The sequence below is a fragment of the Spermophilus citellus genome (assembly GCF_964194105.1).
Source record: "Spermophilus citellus genome assembly, chromosome: 6".
Classification (NCBI taxonomy): domain Eukaryota; kingdom Metazoa; phylum Chordata; class Mammalia; order Rodentia; family Sciuridae; genus Spermophilus; species Spermophilus citellus.
This window is the reverse complement of record NC_138187.1, coordinates 124,056,036-124,071,805: the sequence shown is the minus strand read 5'-3', so window position 1 is coordinate 124,071,805 and position 15,770 is coordinate 124,056,036. Positions and strand designations below refer to the sequence as shown.

Sequence of the window (15,770 nt, the reverse complement as noted above, 5' to 3'; positions counted from 1 at the left end):
CACAGCCACATTGGCCCCTGGGACCCGGCTGAGTCCACTTTACCCAGATGGGTTGTTCACCTGGACTGTACGGTCCTGGCCAGCCTTGAGCCAACACATGCCACATTTGAACACCAGCGGAACAGGATCCGCCCTGACTCACATCCTTTTTGCACAACTCAGCCTGACTCTATTAGCTCAGCAGTCAGACCACCAGTGTTCTCAGCCTGGTTCTGCAGCTCTCCATGAACGGCCTTGAGCAAGTCCCTTTCCCTCGATGCACCTGCATCCCTCATCTGCAGAGTGAAGGGATAGACTGGATGACTTTCGTGTCTCTTGTACTAAAAACATGCACCATGCACCTGAAACAGTCGAATTCAGGAAGTTTTGGTTGGTGCTTCCAGTAAGCATTAGCCCTGTTCTCTGGCACCAGCCTTCCAATGCGTAAAGAGGGGATTTTGCAGCCTTGAGCTTATGCAAGTTAAAGGTGACCAGGCAGACCTCCACCAGAAGGGGGAGCCTCCCAGGAGAGGAGGGGGTGTTGATAACCTCTATGTCTGGAGCTAGCAAGTCCTTTACCTTGGGAGGGTCTGCAAGGTGTTTTTCTCCCTTTCTACTTTTGTAACCATCTACATTTATAACAAAGCATTTTCCTTTCTGTTCTCATTTCTTGTTCTGGTTATGACAGGATAGCTCCACCCTCCACATCCCCCTTGAAGAAGGTCGGGGACCACCTTCCCAGATTTTCTGGGTTGGCTTGGTTCTAACCTTTCCTAAGAGAATAGAGTTGGACAGAACTTATGAGAGAAAATTGTTCCTTGCCTGGCATGGTAGCACATTCCTGGAATCCCAGCTCCTCCAGGAGGCTGAGGCAGGAGGATCACATGAGGTTAGACTCAGCAACTTAGCAAGACTCTGTCTCAAAATTAAAAAAAAAAAAAAAAAAAAAAAAGGACTAAGGAGATCGCTCAGTAGTAAAGTGCTCCTGGATTCAATCCCCAGTATCAAAAAGAAAAAAAAATATTCCTCTTCTCATCTCCCATCATAAATTCCTCCCCATCATAAATAAGGAGACAGATTTCCTTTTCCAGGGATTCAGGCTAATATAAAGTAAGTTTGTCCTCTGATCCTATACCTACTTACAGAAGGGAAAGGTGACCTGGGAATAGACACAGCAGTTGGGAAAAAAAGTCCTGGAATGGAAAATCTTACATGACAGTCTAGCATGGGTGTGAGCTGGCCAAGATGTAGGGCCAGCTGGGTCAATGACTTCTGAAGACGCAGGGGTGCAGCGAAATCCTGCCCATTTATGCTTTGCCACAGCCCCCACAAGGGTGCCTCCGCCAACTATCATGGATGTGGCTTTGGAGGAGATGAACGGGAGAGGGAAACGAGACCCAAGAGCTATGAAAGGACACGGGGAAGATGACCACCCCAGAAAGAGGAACTGTACTGTGCTCCTAAATTCCAACAACTTGGAGAAAGGAGAGACTATATCCATCTTTATTATTATCCCAATTCTAGAGGAAATGATCCTGCAGAAACCTACTAGCTGCCAAAGCAGATAAGTGAGTCCTGAGGGTGGCCTTTCAGCTGGTGGCCTTTCTGCTTGCTGCTCCAGGACGAAGAGTCAGGTGCCTACAGGTTGCCACCCTGAGCCAGGCTGCGAAGGCCACGACTGGCCCTGGAGCTCCTGGCCACAGGTGACCCTGCACGCAGACGCAGAGGGAACCTCTTCCCCCAGGTGTGGAAATGATCAAGGCTCCTCGCTCAGCAGAGGAGGAGCGTCCTCGGGCTTCATCGCGGTAGACAGCTGGCCACTGGGTCCGGCCGAGGCACCTGCACAAAGTTCATGGGGCAGAGCAGCAGTGGGCACATCTTCTCGTGCTCCTTCAGCGCCTCGCTCAGGTGCCGCAGCTCCTCCGTCAGCTTCCCGATCTCCTTCCGCAGCATGGTGTTTTCCTGCTCCAGGCACTCGTACTCCTGTCGAGGAAAGGCAATAGGCAACTGGGTTCTGAGACTGCATTCCCTTCCTCTGGCCTCCCAGCAGCTCTAAAGCGCACAGCGAAGCTCACCTCCTGCCGGAAAAAGCCTTATCCTGGACCCCTGTCCCCTCCACCGTTCACATTTATTGGCTAACGGTATGTTGGCTTATGTTTTCTTCTCCTCCTTCTAGGATGAAAGGATCAGAGCTTTTTTTTTTTTTTCCAAGCAACTCTAGTGAGGAATAATTCATTTAATCAATCAATTAACTATGTTTTTTTAATTTCATGTTTTTGAGAGAGGGGTTTCACTATGTTGCCGGGGCTGTTCCAGTATCCCACTACTCCTCCGTTAAGGAGATTTGGCTTGCTCTGCTCCTGACCAGCAGGGGTTCCCCCCCTCTTAGGCAACCTGGTGATTCCACTGCGGAATTTGTTGCTGATGCCTGTAGTGATCTCCTGGGCTCAAGCCATCCTCCTGCCTCGGCCTCCTGAATAACTGGAACTGTAGGGGGAGCTACTGAGTCCCATCAAAGAAACATTTATAAAAAATAAAATGCATCTATTTTAAATGTGTATTTCAATGAGTGTTGACAAATGTATATGCCCATGTTGATCAATAACACATTTCCACCACTTCAGAAAGTTCCCTTAGATCCTTTTGTGTCAGTCCCCTCCAAGGCTGGCTGATCTGCTTTCTGAAGGTCTTTGCTGGATTCGCACTACACCCCCAGCACCTACCCCCAGCACCCAGAACAGACTCAGAAGGTAGCAAATGTTTGCTGATTGCCCAAATCAAAGCATGAATGCATGTGGTTTTGCTCCGGCACTATTCTGTTGTTTCCACCATATCAGAGTTCACAGAGGCTTAGAACTGCAGGGAATCAAAGAGTACCCTTTGCACAACCCACACAATGTAGAAACCTTCCATAGGTAACTAGCCCCCGCATCTATCTTGGGCTGGGCAGTCCCACCTTCAAAGGATAGCCCTTGTCATTTCTGAGCAGCTCTATTAGAAAAAGCTGTTTGTTGTAGTAATCCCAAATCTCCCTCTTCTTCAAACCCACCTATTGGGCTGGGTTCCACCTAATGGAACCACATAGAGTAAATCTAATACTTTTTTTCAACATTGCAGTTCTTGAAATGGTAGGGACAGCCCCACACCACTTCCCCTTAGGTATTCTCTGAGCCCAACTGTCTCAGGTTCTCTGAGTTTCTTGTGGCAGGACTACCAATGCCTCTGCTCTCCTGGACATCATCCCTGACACACATTCCAAGTTGCCAGAATCTCTGAGAAAACATTACTCCTTGAATGCAGTGCATGATTCTGGGGATCATGCAAAGGGAAAATTCCTGGCAGAGGCCTCCTGTGCACCAGACCTAAGATGCTGGGGATTCTCCACGAGCTTTCAGAGAGCTCCGTCAGCATGTGCTGTTTTTCTGTCTCTACTTGGGTGATGATTGATATTCTGGACCTGAAGGGTACAGCTTTACATCTTTCTCCCCTGAATTTCATTCTGTGCATTTGAGCTTCTTTGAGCCAAGCAAAATCTATTGGAATCATAATTGTTTCATCTCATGGACCATTTTAAGCCATCCAATAACTTGATAAGCAGTTCTTTCTTTTCTTCATCCAAGTCATCACTAAGTTCTCCAACACCAACTCATGACAGAACCCTCCAGTATGCTAACAGCAACTATCTCAAGGCTGACAACTGTATTTAAATTTTGCTACAAAGTAGTTTTCATTCACATGTAGCTTGATTTGTATGATTAGGCTTTGTTGCCCCAGGCAGATTCTGAGCTGGGGACCCCCTCTTATTACCCATCACACTTCTTTCTTGATAGTGATCTTTAAGAAAAGTATCACTAAGGAAGTCTTATCTGATAGCCCCTAAAGAAAACTGCAAGTTCTCATCCCTGCCCCTTTGCTCATGAGGTTCTCCTCAAGTGGACCACCTTCCTCTTTTTCCCATATAGGCCCACTACCTCCAGGAAGGTTTCTCTAATTGCAGCTTCTATAAAACCTACATCTTTTATTATGAGTTCTATTCAGGTCTTGTATCATCTTCAATCTCTCTTATAGTAAATAAAATCTCTCCTCAAAGATCAGAAATGCTTAACACCTAGGATCTTCTGCTACCCTCTTCTCTACCTCCACTCCATGCACCACAGAGCCAGCATCTAGAAGCTCAGCAACTCCTTAAACCTTATCCTCTGTCTTCTCTTGCCCTTCCCTCCCTTCCTCCCCATTGAGTACCTGCCTCCCTTTCAGAACCCAGGGCCCCAGAGGAGTGGCACGGAGATCATCTCAGCCATTCCTCCACCTCCTGCCCATTATGGAAAGATTTGCAGGGTGTTCCAAAATACTGCCCAGGACAGCAGGCTTCATTCTCCCTGCTCCTGAACCAGGCTTCTCAGAGTCAGTTTGGCTTTACTAGCACATTGGGCCCATTCTGCCTTCAGTCCCTCTCCTTGCCCACCATCCCCAGTTCTTTGTGATCTTTTCTGACCTCTGACCAGCTCCAGACCTGGAGTCAGAATTCAGTCTATAAACTCAGCAACAAGCCCTTCATGGGCAAGGCGAGGGTCTGGATGAAAAGACAGGAATAGAGACTGTGGCATCACAGGGAGCTTGCATGCATCAGAGAGATGAAAGAGGTTGCACATGCCCATAAACACACACACACACACACACACGCCGCACACTCACACACACACACCACACACTCACACACACACAGGCCACACACACTCTACTCTGTGACTGGAACTGCCCTTCACCTTCAAGTAAAGTTGATGGTAGATCTGAATGGTTCCAATGAGATAACATTTTAACTAGATTCCAAAGAACAGGTAGTTTTCTTCCTCAGGCAGAATATCTCAAAACTGCCATTTTACGGTTATTTTTTTTTTCTCTCTGAGTTTCTGAGCTTTGTCTCTGGAAGCCACAAGAAGCCCTGAGGCCTAACACCTTCCTGAGGTACCACTACTACGTTCCCCAAACCTCTGCTCGGAAAGTCTTCAGAGCTGCCTGTCACAAGCCACCAAGCAGGCCCCTCGTCTGCCTTCTCCACAGGGACTTTCTCTTCTGGGATTTAGGTTTTACTCATAAATCTGCTGAGGGACTTTTACTGAGCTGAGGGAATAAGGAGAGAAGCAGTGAATTTCTTCAGGTGAGACCAATTCTATAAAAATGAAGAGAAGCTGAGAAAGGGAGGAAGAAGGGGCCAAGAAGACTGAACGGAAAGAAAAGGGAAAGAATGAAAACCCGCTTCAGCAAAGAAGAGATGACTAGATTTAACATAAATAAGGAATGAGAAGAAAACATTAAACTCATGTGATTTCCAAAGAGATGATCCGTCTAGCTTGAATCCTGGTGACCTGTGAACCTGTTGCGGGAGGGAGGTTTCAGGTCACTGTGCTGCCACCCTGGGAATTTGCCAGGTCATAGCTTCAGAGCAGAGACCTAAAATTAGAGGCAGTGAAATCACTGCAAATCCCAGTTCTGCCTCAGAAATTAAGCTGCCTAAGGCAGTGGTTCTCAGCTGGGGCAATTTTGGCAGTCCCCAGTTGAGGACATCTGAGAAAATTTGCTGATGTCTGCAGACAGTTTTGTTTTTTCACAGATAGGGGAGGGAGGTGATATGCATCCAGTGGGTTGAGGCAGATGTTGCTCTGTGTCCTACGGTGCACAGGACAGCCCCCCAAACAAGAAATTGTCTATCTCCAAATGTCAACAGTATTGAGGCTGAAAAAAACTCAAAGAGGTCGAGTGGGGAACTGTCTGGAGGTTGCCAGGGTTCAGTCTTCTAAGGGAGAAGATGGAATTGAGATTGGTAGAGAAGCTGATGTGGGTACCGAGGACCAAAGATAATAATTCTGGTGTGAAAGAAAGGAGGGGTAGGAAAAGACCACCAGGAGGATACAGCCAAACACAAACCCAGTTTTCATAAGTGAGCCAACTGAAGCTCTGCGAGGCACAGTGACATGTCCAAGGTCACATAGACTTGGGATCAGATGCCTATGTCCAGGTCAACTGCAACTCTCAGGCAGCATCAGCAATTTTGCTCTTGGTTGGCAGCGGCTGGGCCTGAATTCCCCTGTGGTGGTTACCAGAAGTAAGAGGCCATGAGATTTCAGGACTTTACAATTTACCCCTTCCCAAGCCTTAAGCTGATGCACTTCCCAGCAGATGCTGTGTCATCAGCAAGGACTGTAAAAATTAGTGTCATAATCAGTTTCTGAACCAACTGGGTACTGACATGAAACATTCTCTTAAAACATGCAATGTCTGAAAAAACCATGGCAACACATACCACAACGGTATTGCCCAAGTACTTTGTCAGTTTTGTGACATTTAGGGCTCTCGGGGATGGCATTGCTGCCTTCCTTTTCTGACTCAAAATTCTTTCTCAGTCTGACATGTTTGGGTGCCTGGTCAAACCAATCTGACCCATTTCTGAGCCACCTTCCAGCTCCTCTCAGAGAGCCTGGCCCATCACTTGGGTTCCACTTGTGAATGTGGATTCCGGTGTGCGCCAGATGTTCAGAGATGGATGGAGGTCAAAAGCCCACAAGAGGCGTAAGCGCAGTGAAGGGATGATTTGAAAACGGTGAACAGAGAGGGTCACAGACACCTGCTGGGAACTGCTTCTCATTGCCACAGTCCAACTGCCAGCCACTGACCCATGGCCTGGGGGACACTCTGAGAAGTGAGCCCAGCTCTTCTCTCCCCGGGTTCCCCTGGCCTATCTCACTTTGATGGAATCATCTGGCTTTCAAGATGGAGAACTGGAAGCAGAGGGAAATGGCCAAGAAACTCAAAACAGTGGAAGCCGAAGGAATGTTTTCAGGTTGCTAGAGGTGACAGGGGCTCAAAAATAACTGGGTGTGTGAGTAAGGTGAACAGAAGAGAAAAGTGGGAATTTTAAACAAAGCAGGCTCTGATTATTACCCATGGAGGTATTCAAGAAAGGCAAGTGAAGAGTCTGAGCTACTTTGACATTAGGAATTCCACACAGTGCTGAGATAGGGGAGCCAATGAGGAAAGTCCTTTTGCAGGACTACTATCTTTAGCAGGGACCAAGCAGCTTCCTGAGCCCCTGAAAACCTCCCAGTGATCTGGTGGGTTTTGCTCTCATTGACTCCTTCCTGGATGTTACCTGGGAGCCCCAGGTGTCTCCAGGGGATTTCTGCTGTGACCCACATAAGTGTGCTAAGTATTCTGCCCTCAGGTCACTTGGAGCCTAGTAATTCTTCACCACATTCTTTCTATAGTCATCTTCACCTCTAGTATGTAGATTTAGTCGTTTAAAGTCCTACCACTAAACTGCTGGCCATACAGAAAAGGGATTCCTGTAATCATGAAGCCTTCCTAGTAGGAGGCTGGGAATCCACAGGGAAGGGATTTTTCATGAGGAACCTTTTGGTCCAGAGGTAATGTTCCTCTCATTCAGTAAAAGTTTGGGATGCATTTTTACTTTCCTAAGCTAGTTGCTTACCCCCTGATACCTTCTTTGTGTGTAGCTACTGAGGTAAGGTAAGGGGTAGTTTTGGGGTCTGTATATAGAGGGAGCCACTGTCCTGACTTTGACACTGTGTTTCTCAACAGGGCTGCCTTGCTGAGGTGATCGGCCAGTGGTGTATATTCTGACGTATGCCTCAGGCCACACTGAGGAAGAGGAGAAGGGGGTGTTCTTTCCTGTAGGGACTGGGCTCCAGATCAAGCCACACCAGTTCTGGAAAGGACAGAAGCAAAACTGTGAGGCAACAGAGTCTATGGGTAAGAGGAAAGGCAAGGGGGCCCATGGAAGGCCTCATGGTTCAAGAGGAACCAGAAAATAGCAGCTCAATTCACAATAGCTAAACTATGGAATCAACCTAGGTGTCCTTCAGTAGATGGTTGGATAAAGAAAATGTGGTATATATACTCAATGGATATTATTCAGCTTTAAAGAAGAATGAAAATTATGGTATTTGCCAGTAAATGGATGGAGTTGGAAAATATTATGCTAAGCGAAATAAGCCAATACCAAAAAACCAAAGGCCAAATGTCTTCTCTAATATGAAGATGCTAATTCACAATGGGGTGGCACTAGAAAAGAATAGAGTTACCTTAGATTAGGTAGAGGGAAGTGATGGGAGGGGATGTGGGGACAGAAAGGATTGTAGAATAAAACAGACATTATTACTTTATGTGTAAATGTGAATGCATGACCAATATGCTTCTGCAACACGTACACTCAGAAAAATGAGAAATTATATCCCATGTATGTATGATATATCAAAGTGCGTAAATGCATTCTCCTGTCCTGTGTAACTAATTAAAACAAATAAGAAAATTAAATTAAAGAACTAAAAAAGAGGGAATATAAAGGGGTAAATGTGGTTCCCAGACACCTGGTTCACTTGATTATCAAATCCAACAATGTTAGAGATTGAGAGAGAACCCATGCTTCATCTGGGGGTCTTTTTTTGACAATGTAATAGAGCCAAATGAATATTCTTCTTTCTTTTTTTCAGTGCTGGAGATGGAACCCGGACCTCTCAAATGCTAGGCAAGTGTCCTACCACTGAGCTACATCTCCAGCCAATAAGCTTTATGAATATTCATTCTACCTTCTGTGGTAGATGGAATAATGGCCCCTCAAAGATGTCCATATCTGGATCTCTGGAACCTGTGTCTGTGTCGCCTCACATAGCAGAGGGGACTTTGCAGATGCAATTAAGCAGAGTAAAGTGAGAGATTGTCCTGGATTACCTAGGCAGGTATAATGTGATCATGAGGGTCAAAGTTGAAGATGGAAGGGGATCACAACCTGAGGATCATGGAAGCCTCTAGAAGCTGGAAAAAGCAAGGAAACAGATCTTCACCAGAGCTTCCAGAAAGAATGCAGCCCTGATGACATCTGGCTTTTAGCTCAGGGACAAGCATCTCAAAAGGTCCAACTACCAAAACTCTAAGATAGTAAATTTGTTGTTTTAAGTCACCACATTTGTAAGGATTTGTTACAGCAACAGTAAAAAAAAAAAAATAATAACATGCTTTCAGTGGGAAATCTTGCAATTCCCAAGGAGAGGAATGAGATCTTCTTCTTTTTGTGACCCAAAAGTAACGTCTTGCCCACAGGAGTGCTTAATAAATATTTGTAGACTAGATCTACTTGACCTACTCCCTGAAAGATCTTGTTCAAGACACTTAGCCACCACTGTATACATAATCACTCAGGACTTACAATTGATAATGCATCTGACTTGGACTAGAAACTTCTCAAGGGCTCTTGTTGTTCAGCTGTTAAGACCAGTATACATGGTCTGAATGAAGGACCATGCACTAACTGTGAGCCACAAGCCCCCTCTGGGGGATATTTGGTAACATGAAGCTAGAACCACAATTGCCTCAGGAGCAAGGGGGAAGGAAGAAAGGAGGCAAAGGGTATTGCAATTCTTCTGTAAAAATTTTACAGAATAAAGGATGGAAAGGACTTCCCTGACCCTAGTCTGGACACTCTAGTCTCTTTATAGGGCCAGCTATGCTACTCAGGAAAGAATCTGACATCTGTAACTTTGCCACACTATAAATTTACATTGGTGTGTCTTGTCTCTCTGGGATATGTGCATTCAGAATTTGTTCTCTGTGCACTGCTAGAAGACTTTTTCAAAAATTTTCTTCTCCTTCTCAATTATACATGAGTGTCTGTGCTGTCAATTTTCCAGAATGTTCTTGCTGAATCAATCTATGATGAGAAAGCTTGGCAGGAAATAATGAAGCTAAAATCTTTAATTAAGCACATCTACTCCATGCAGAGACTGCCAGGAAATTCCTTGGATAGATCTCAAGTGCTTTTGAGGTCAGTTCCTGGTATGCACAGTTGTCATTCCCAGCCATGGGATTCCATGGGTTTATGCTTAAGGATTGAGGAAAATGAAATAGTTGAAGATAAATCCCAGTCTGGGGTCTGCATGTGCCCACTGAAAAGTCATGTATTGGAAACTTGGTCCTATATGCAGTAGTGTTAGGAGGTAAGACCTTTGGGAAGTGATAGGATCATGAAGGTTTTGCTTCTGTGAAAAGATTAATCTATTAATGGGTTATCATGAGAATGGCTTTTTATAAAACAAATTCTTTTGGTTTGTTTGCCCTGTCATCATGTGATACCCTCTGCCATGTTTTAATGCAGCAAGAAGGCCCTCACTAGATGCAAAGCAATAATGGCATCTTGCTTTTTGAACATCCCAGACTCTAGAACTTGAGCCAAATAAACTATTCTTTATAAATTACCCAACCTGTGGCAGTCAGTTATAGCAACAGAAAACAGACTCAGACACCAGGCTTCTGATATGAATGATAAGAAAAGTAGCTGGTTAACTATAATGTGAAGATCCTGTGAAGACAGTCTCAGAGTGAACAGACTTGGCACTCCATTATGAATGTGGTTCATCCCAGGAGACTGCAGCAGACCCTCTGGAGACATCTAAGCAAATGGTGTGGTTTGGGTCTAGGGCATTTATTAATGTTTGAAGCTGATGTTCTGAAGAACAGATTAGTAGATAAATAAATAAATCTTCCAGTGTGAGATTAAGAAACAGCAGAGTCTGAAGCCCTGATCAACACCATCATTTAAGAAAACAAAGATAGAAAAGTTAACAAAGAAATTTAAAAAAAAAAGATGAAGAGGATCAGGATAACTAGGAAATGCAGTCTTTTAGAGGCAAGAGGAGAAAGCTTCAAGAAGGAATGAGTGAAAGGTGTCAAAAGTTTCAGCAAGATCAAGGAGGATAAAAACAGGATGAAGCTCCTATTGTCCTCCAGGACAGCGACTTCTGCAGGGGTATATGTGTCTACATGCATTAGGTAGAGGAAGGAGAAGCAGGAATGAAATCATAGAAGAGGAATCAATAGAAACCAAAGGCACAGAGATAGCAAGCATAAGCTATTCTTTTTTTTTTCTTCAGTACTGTAGATGGCACCCAGTAACTTGCATGTGTGTGAAGTAGGCACTCTACCCACTCTACCACTGATCTACACCCACAGCTAAAAGTGGATATTGTTTTTAAGAAGAAGAGGTGTGCTTGGTGCGGTGGCATCCACCTGTAATCCCAGCGGCTCAGGAGACTGAGACAACAAGATTGCAAGTTCAAAGCCAGCCTCAGCAAAAGTGAGGCACTGAGCAACTCAGTGAGACCCTGTCTCTAAATGAATAGGGCTGGGATGTGGCTCAGTGGTTGAGTGCCCCTGGTTCAATCCCCAGTACCAAACAAACAAACCCCCCCCAAAAAAAAAACAACAAAAAAACAGACAAGTGAAGGAAGAAAAGAAATGGAGCAAGAACTTGAAAGGCAATCAGAATCAAGAAGGGGAATTTTGGGGGACTGGGGTTGTGGCTCAGTGGTAGAGCGCTTGCCTAGCATGTTAGAGGCCCTGGGTTCAATCCTCAGCATCATATTAAAAAAAAAAAAAAAGAAGGGGGCACTTTGCCTTGTTTTATAATGCAAGGAACTTAAATGTGAGAGGCACCCAGTGGACTGGAGAGAGATGAAGAGGTCCACAAACAAAGAATCAGAACACTGGGCTGGAAAGACCCAGCAGAATCAGATGTGTGCAGAATTTAGTAGTGACAAGGACAGTGTTATGGGCAGAGCGTGGCTCCTCCTCATGGCTCTCATATGGTTCTGCCCCACCACACAGTCTCACCTCGTGGAGTTTGTCAGCCTTCTGGGTCTGCTTCTTCCGACTTCTCTGAGCAGCAACTCGGTTTTTTTCTCTCCTTCGGACCTTCCTGTCATCATCCTCAGGACTCTGGGGGATGACATTTGGGGGGGTGTGATGTCGATGCCCCTTGCCTTGCCTTTCTCTGCCCTCTTTCTTCACTCTGAATGTCACTCACCGAGCGCCAGCATTTCCTTTATTACTGATGTTGCTCCATCAGTGGGCTAATGATAGCTTTTAAGGGGCACTCACTGCATGCTGGGCCTCTGCTTAGCTGTTAGTCCCCAAGACCGCCCTGAGAAATGTGTACTGTGGCTGTCATTTAAAAGATGAGCAATAAGAGGGCTGGAGGTGCTAAGTATGGGGGTGCACACCTGAAAGGCTGAAGTAGGATGATTACAAGTTCAAGGCCAGCCTGGGCAATTTAGCAAGATCCTGTCTCAAAATAACATTTGCAAAAGGTTAGGAATACAGGTCAGCGGTAGAGTGCTTGCTATCATGAGTGAGGCCCCGGGTTCAATCCTCAGTACTAGGGTAGGGGAAGGTAAGGGCTGCAGGCTGAAGCTGTAGCTAAGTAATAAAGGGCTTGCCTAGCATGTGTGAGGCCCTAGATTCTATAAAAGAAAGATGAGGAATAAGAAACTCAGATAGGTTAAGGAACTTGCTCCAGGTATCACAGCTAATATGGGGGTAAGTGGGAAGTGGAACTCAGGTCTGTTGGTCTCCAAACCAACGTTCACAAACCTCTATCCCACAAAGGCGTAGGCCTGGAAGAGTTGTGGTGTAAGTGTTGCTCATCTGAGCCTGGGAAAACTGGAGGCCATCTGCTCTCTGGAACTTGCTGTGTGTCAGCTCTTACACCATCACACACTAGCAGGTACTTTTGATACTACGGGCAAATCATGGTTACATACTTGTAACTGATTGCAACTACATAACTCTACCAATGCACACCCCTAACAATGTGCTCATTTGAACAATGCCTGACTGATATTTTGCTTTGGAGGTCAGAGTAAATAAAAAATCAAATCCATGATATGTCCTGAAAGCCTTGCTATCAATGAGATTCAGCCAAATGGAGTCAAATCCTTCAAGAGGTACTGTGAAACAGGCAGGCAGAATAACACACTTACCATGGTAAAGACACTTCATTCATTATAGGAAACACGAAAAAGAACAGCAATATTTGCTTTCCAGAACCCCATGAGAAGATATCAAGGGAGAAAAAAAAATTACCCTTAAGGGTTTTAAAAAACAAGAGGTGAATGGGGTACAGATCAAAGAAAGCTCCTCAATTATTACTATTAATGAAAGCAAATATCAAAAGCACCTAATAATGATATTTTCAGTTATCGTTTTATTTAGTCTTATATTCTGAATAAGAAAGACACACCATCTCTCCAATTACTGAAGGTAAGAATTTCCAACATATGCAAAAATAAAAGGAGAAGAATAAACAACATACATAATAAATAGAAGTGGCCTGGAGACAATGCTGCAGGGTACAGAGATGGTGTAAAAATGTAGTACATATCCTGAACATCACAGGGCAGGGACATGTGGTGTAGAATATGGAACTTTAGCATAAACTTTACAATCTCACTGATCCTAATTTTGTATTATCAATAAGACCTTGGGTAAATGGTTTAAATTTTCTGAATTTCCAATTTTCTCATTAAGTGTGATACATTCATTCTTTCAATAAATATAACTGAGCATCTACCATGTGCCAGGCATTCTCCTAGGCACTAGAAATACAAGCCCAGAACAACGGGTCATTGACCTCTGCTGCTTTCTGCCAAAAGGCCTGAGGTTTGGGTCTAGTGTACCATGCAATTAGACTTTGTCCTAAAACTCCCTATACACAGTATGCTCTCCAGCAGTTACTAGTCTTTGTTGAGGTTGCTATTTTTAATTGAATCTCCGACAGTGCTTGTCACTAAATCATGTCTTTCTATTCTCCATAATAAAAAAGGCATAGGACACACAGGATTGACATGCATCCTACCCTCCGGGAGCTAACCCTCTAAACTGGTAACCCTCACCTATCATATGTGGTCACACCTGCCAACCTGACAGGAACATTTAATTAAGGCAGAAAGGTTTGCAAAGTCAGGAAGTTAACAATATCTCATTTAGACCTCATAAAAACCCTGAGTTATATTGTTATATTTTTTATAGGTGGGTTAACTGTGGCTTGGAATCATCAAATTATCAAGATTACTGAGCCTGCGTGTCCAAGGTGAGACCCAAACTCAGATCTCTGTGACATTCTAGTGTCACTCGATGACACTAGGTGCTTGGGAGGGGGCAGCCATAAGAATGAAAGACTCAATCCAGATCCTAAAGCAGCTGGGTGCAATGCCTCCTAATGGCCATCTCGGCGGGAAACATGATTTCAGTTTCCTGTCTGGCGCAGTTGTAAAAGTTGCTGGGGACAACGCAGAGGACTGACTGGATGGGCGTAAGGGGTTTTCACCAGCTCTGGGGTGAAATCTGCTCGCGGAGGGGTCCCTATCGCATACTGCTAGCTGAACCATCCTGTTCCCCATATGGGCGGCAACAAGGAGGTTGGATGTGGGGACGTGGGGACGTGGGGACGAACCGCAAATTCAGTCTTTGGACCGAATTCCCCCACCTGGCGCTCTAGCTCATTCCTGGAGCCACCGGTGAGAGCCAAGCACGCGAAAAGTGGAGTGGGAGCTGATCGCCACGCAGGACCCGGGCTGCGCCAGATGCCCCACGTGCGGGTGAGCGCAGGTTGCCGGGCCCGTGTAGGTATAGGCGCCCTCAGGTCTTCACGGTCGGAGGCACTGAAGCTATCCTAGGCGCCGCGGACACCGAGCTTGAGCTGGGCGACCGGACACATCGGGGGCCCCAGAGTCCTCCCCCACCTCCCGCCCCACTCTCAGTTGTCCGGTGCTAGGGGATGCGCCCTACACCCCCGCACCTTAGCGGTCACCACCCGGAAACTCCAGCACCCACCTCCTGCTTCCCCGCGGCGTCCCTCGCCCCTAGCCCAGCTAGGCATCAGTGCCCCCGAGCCCCTGAGGTCCTCCCTGCGCGCCTCGTCCACTACCTGCGGCTGCGGCTGATTCCCAGGCGCTGCGACGCTCCTCTGCAGGACGCTACTGTCGGTCAGGAGCCCTTGCGACATGCCGGGCGCTCCTCTGCTCCGCCCCGCCCCGCCGAGCAGCCTGGCGGAGCAGCGGCCGCCCGCCCCGCCCGCGGCGCCCTGCACGCGGGGCACTGCCTACCGGTGCTCTCGCGCCCTCGGCATCCTCGCACCCCGGCACCTGCCGGCCGTCGGCCCTCCGCCCCGCCCCCTCGGCTTCCCGCTCTCCCGGCTCCTCCGCGCACCGCGCGATCGCGAGGCCACCCCACCCCTCCCCCAGGCCCAGCACGCTGTCCTTCCCGTCCCCAAGTCCGCCCCGCCCCCGCTGTCTCCCACCCCCGCCTGATTTCCTCCTCTCCCCGCCCAGTTGTGGCACCTCGGGGTCCCAAATCCCACCCCTGTCGCGGCTTTCCGCAGCGGCCCCTTGCTTCATGGAAGTCACGTGGTGGCTCTGAAACCCAGGGGGGGAACGCGAAGCCCACCCACAAGAGGTGACGCCGGGCGAGTGGGGGTCAGGGAGGCACGGCGCAGCCTTTGGGGTCCTTCGAACGCTCTAGAGGAACTCGAGTTGGGAAACTCAAGTGGGTGGATTTGGGGTTGGTGGTTTTTTTCCCCAGTCTCATCACGACATCTTCCTGCGCATGGGCCACGCCTCCCCGCCACCCCCTAGCGCGGGTCACAGCCTGGGGGGGGACTTTCTCCAGGGCGATCTGTCACCTGGGAGAGCCACTCTCACTCCTTCCGCAGTCCGGGAGGCGGGGTCAGCCGGCTTCACAGAGTCCCACTGCACACCCCAAAGCCACGGGCGTCCCAGGGCTTTTCTGCGGAGAGCACCTATGCTTTTTCACCTCGTCCCTCCCGACTGGGCCAGAGAACTAGGCGGGGCGGCACCTTGGGTGAATTCCCTGAGTGGAGGGTGAGCAGGGGCAGAAATGGTGACAGGCTTTTCTGAAAGCAAATCTGCCGCGTTGGACGTCACTTG

The 15,770-nt window shown here is 47.2% G+C and overlaps 1 protein-coding gene across 1 annotated transcript; it reads right to left on the bottom strand.

Moving 5' to 3' along the window:
• Positions 1-1,461: 1,461 nt before the first annotated feature.
• Positions 1,462-15,041, bottom strand: BATF3 (basic leucine zipper ATF-like transcription factor 3). The gene is made up of 3 exons (XM_081300291.1): positions 14,753-15,041; positions 11,659-11,763; positions 1,462-1,962 (listed from the first exon to the last, which is right to left on the bottom strand). The coding sequence occupies exons 1-3, from the start codon at positions 14,828-14,830 to the stop codon at positions 1,777-1,779; spliced, it is 369 nt and encodes a 122-aa protein (XP_081156417.1). The 5' UTR covers positions 14,831-15,041; the 3' UTR covers positions 1,462-1,776.
• Positions 15,042-15,770: the final 729 nt, after the last annotated feature.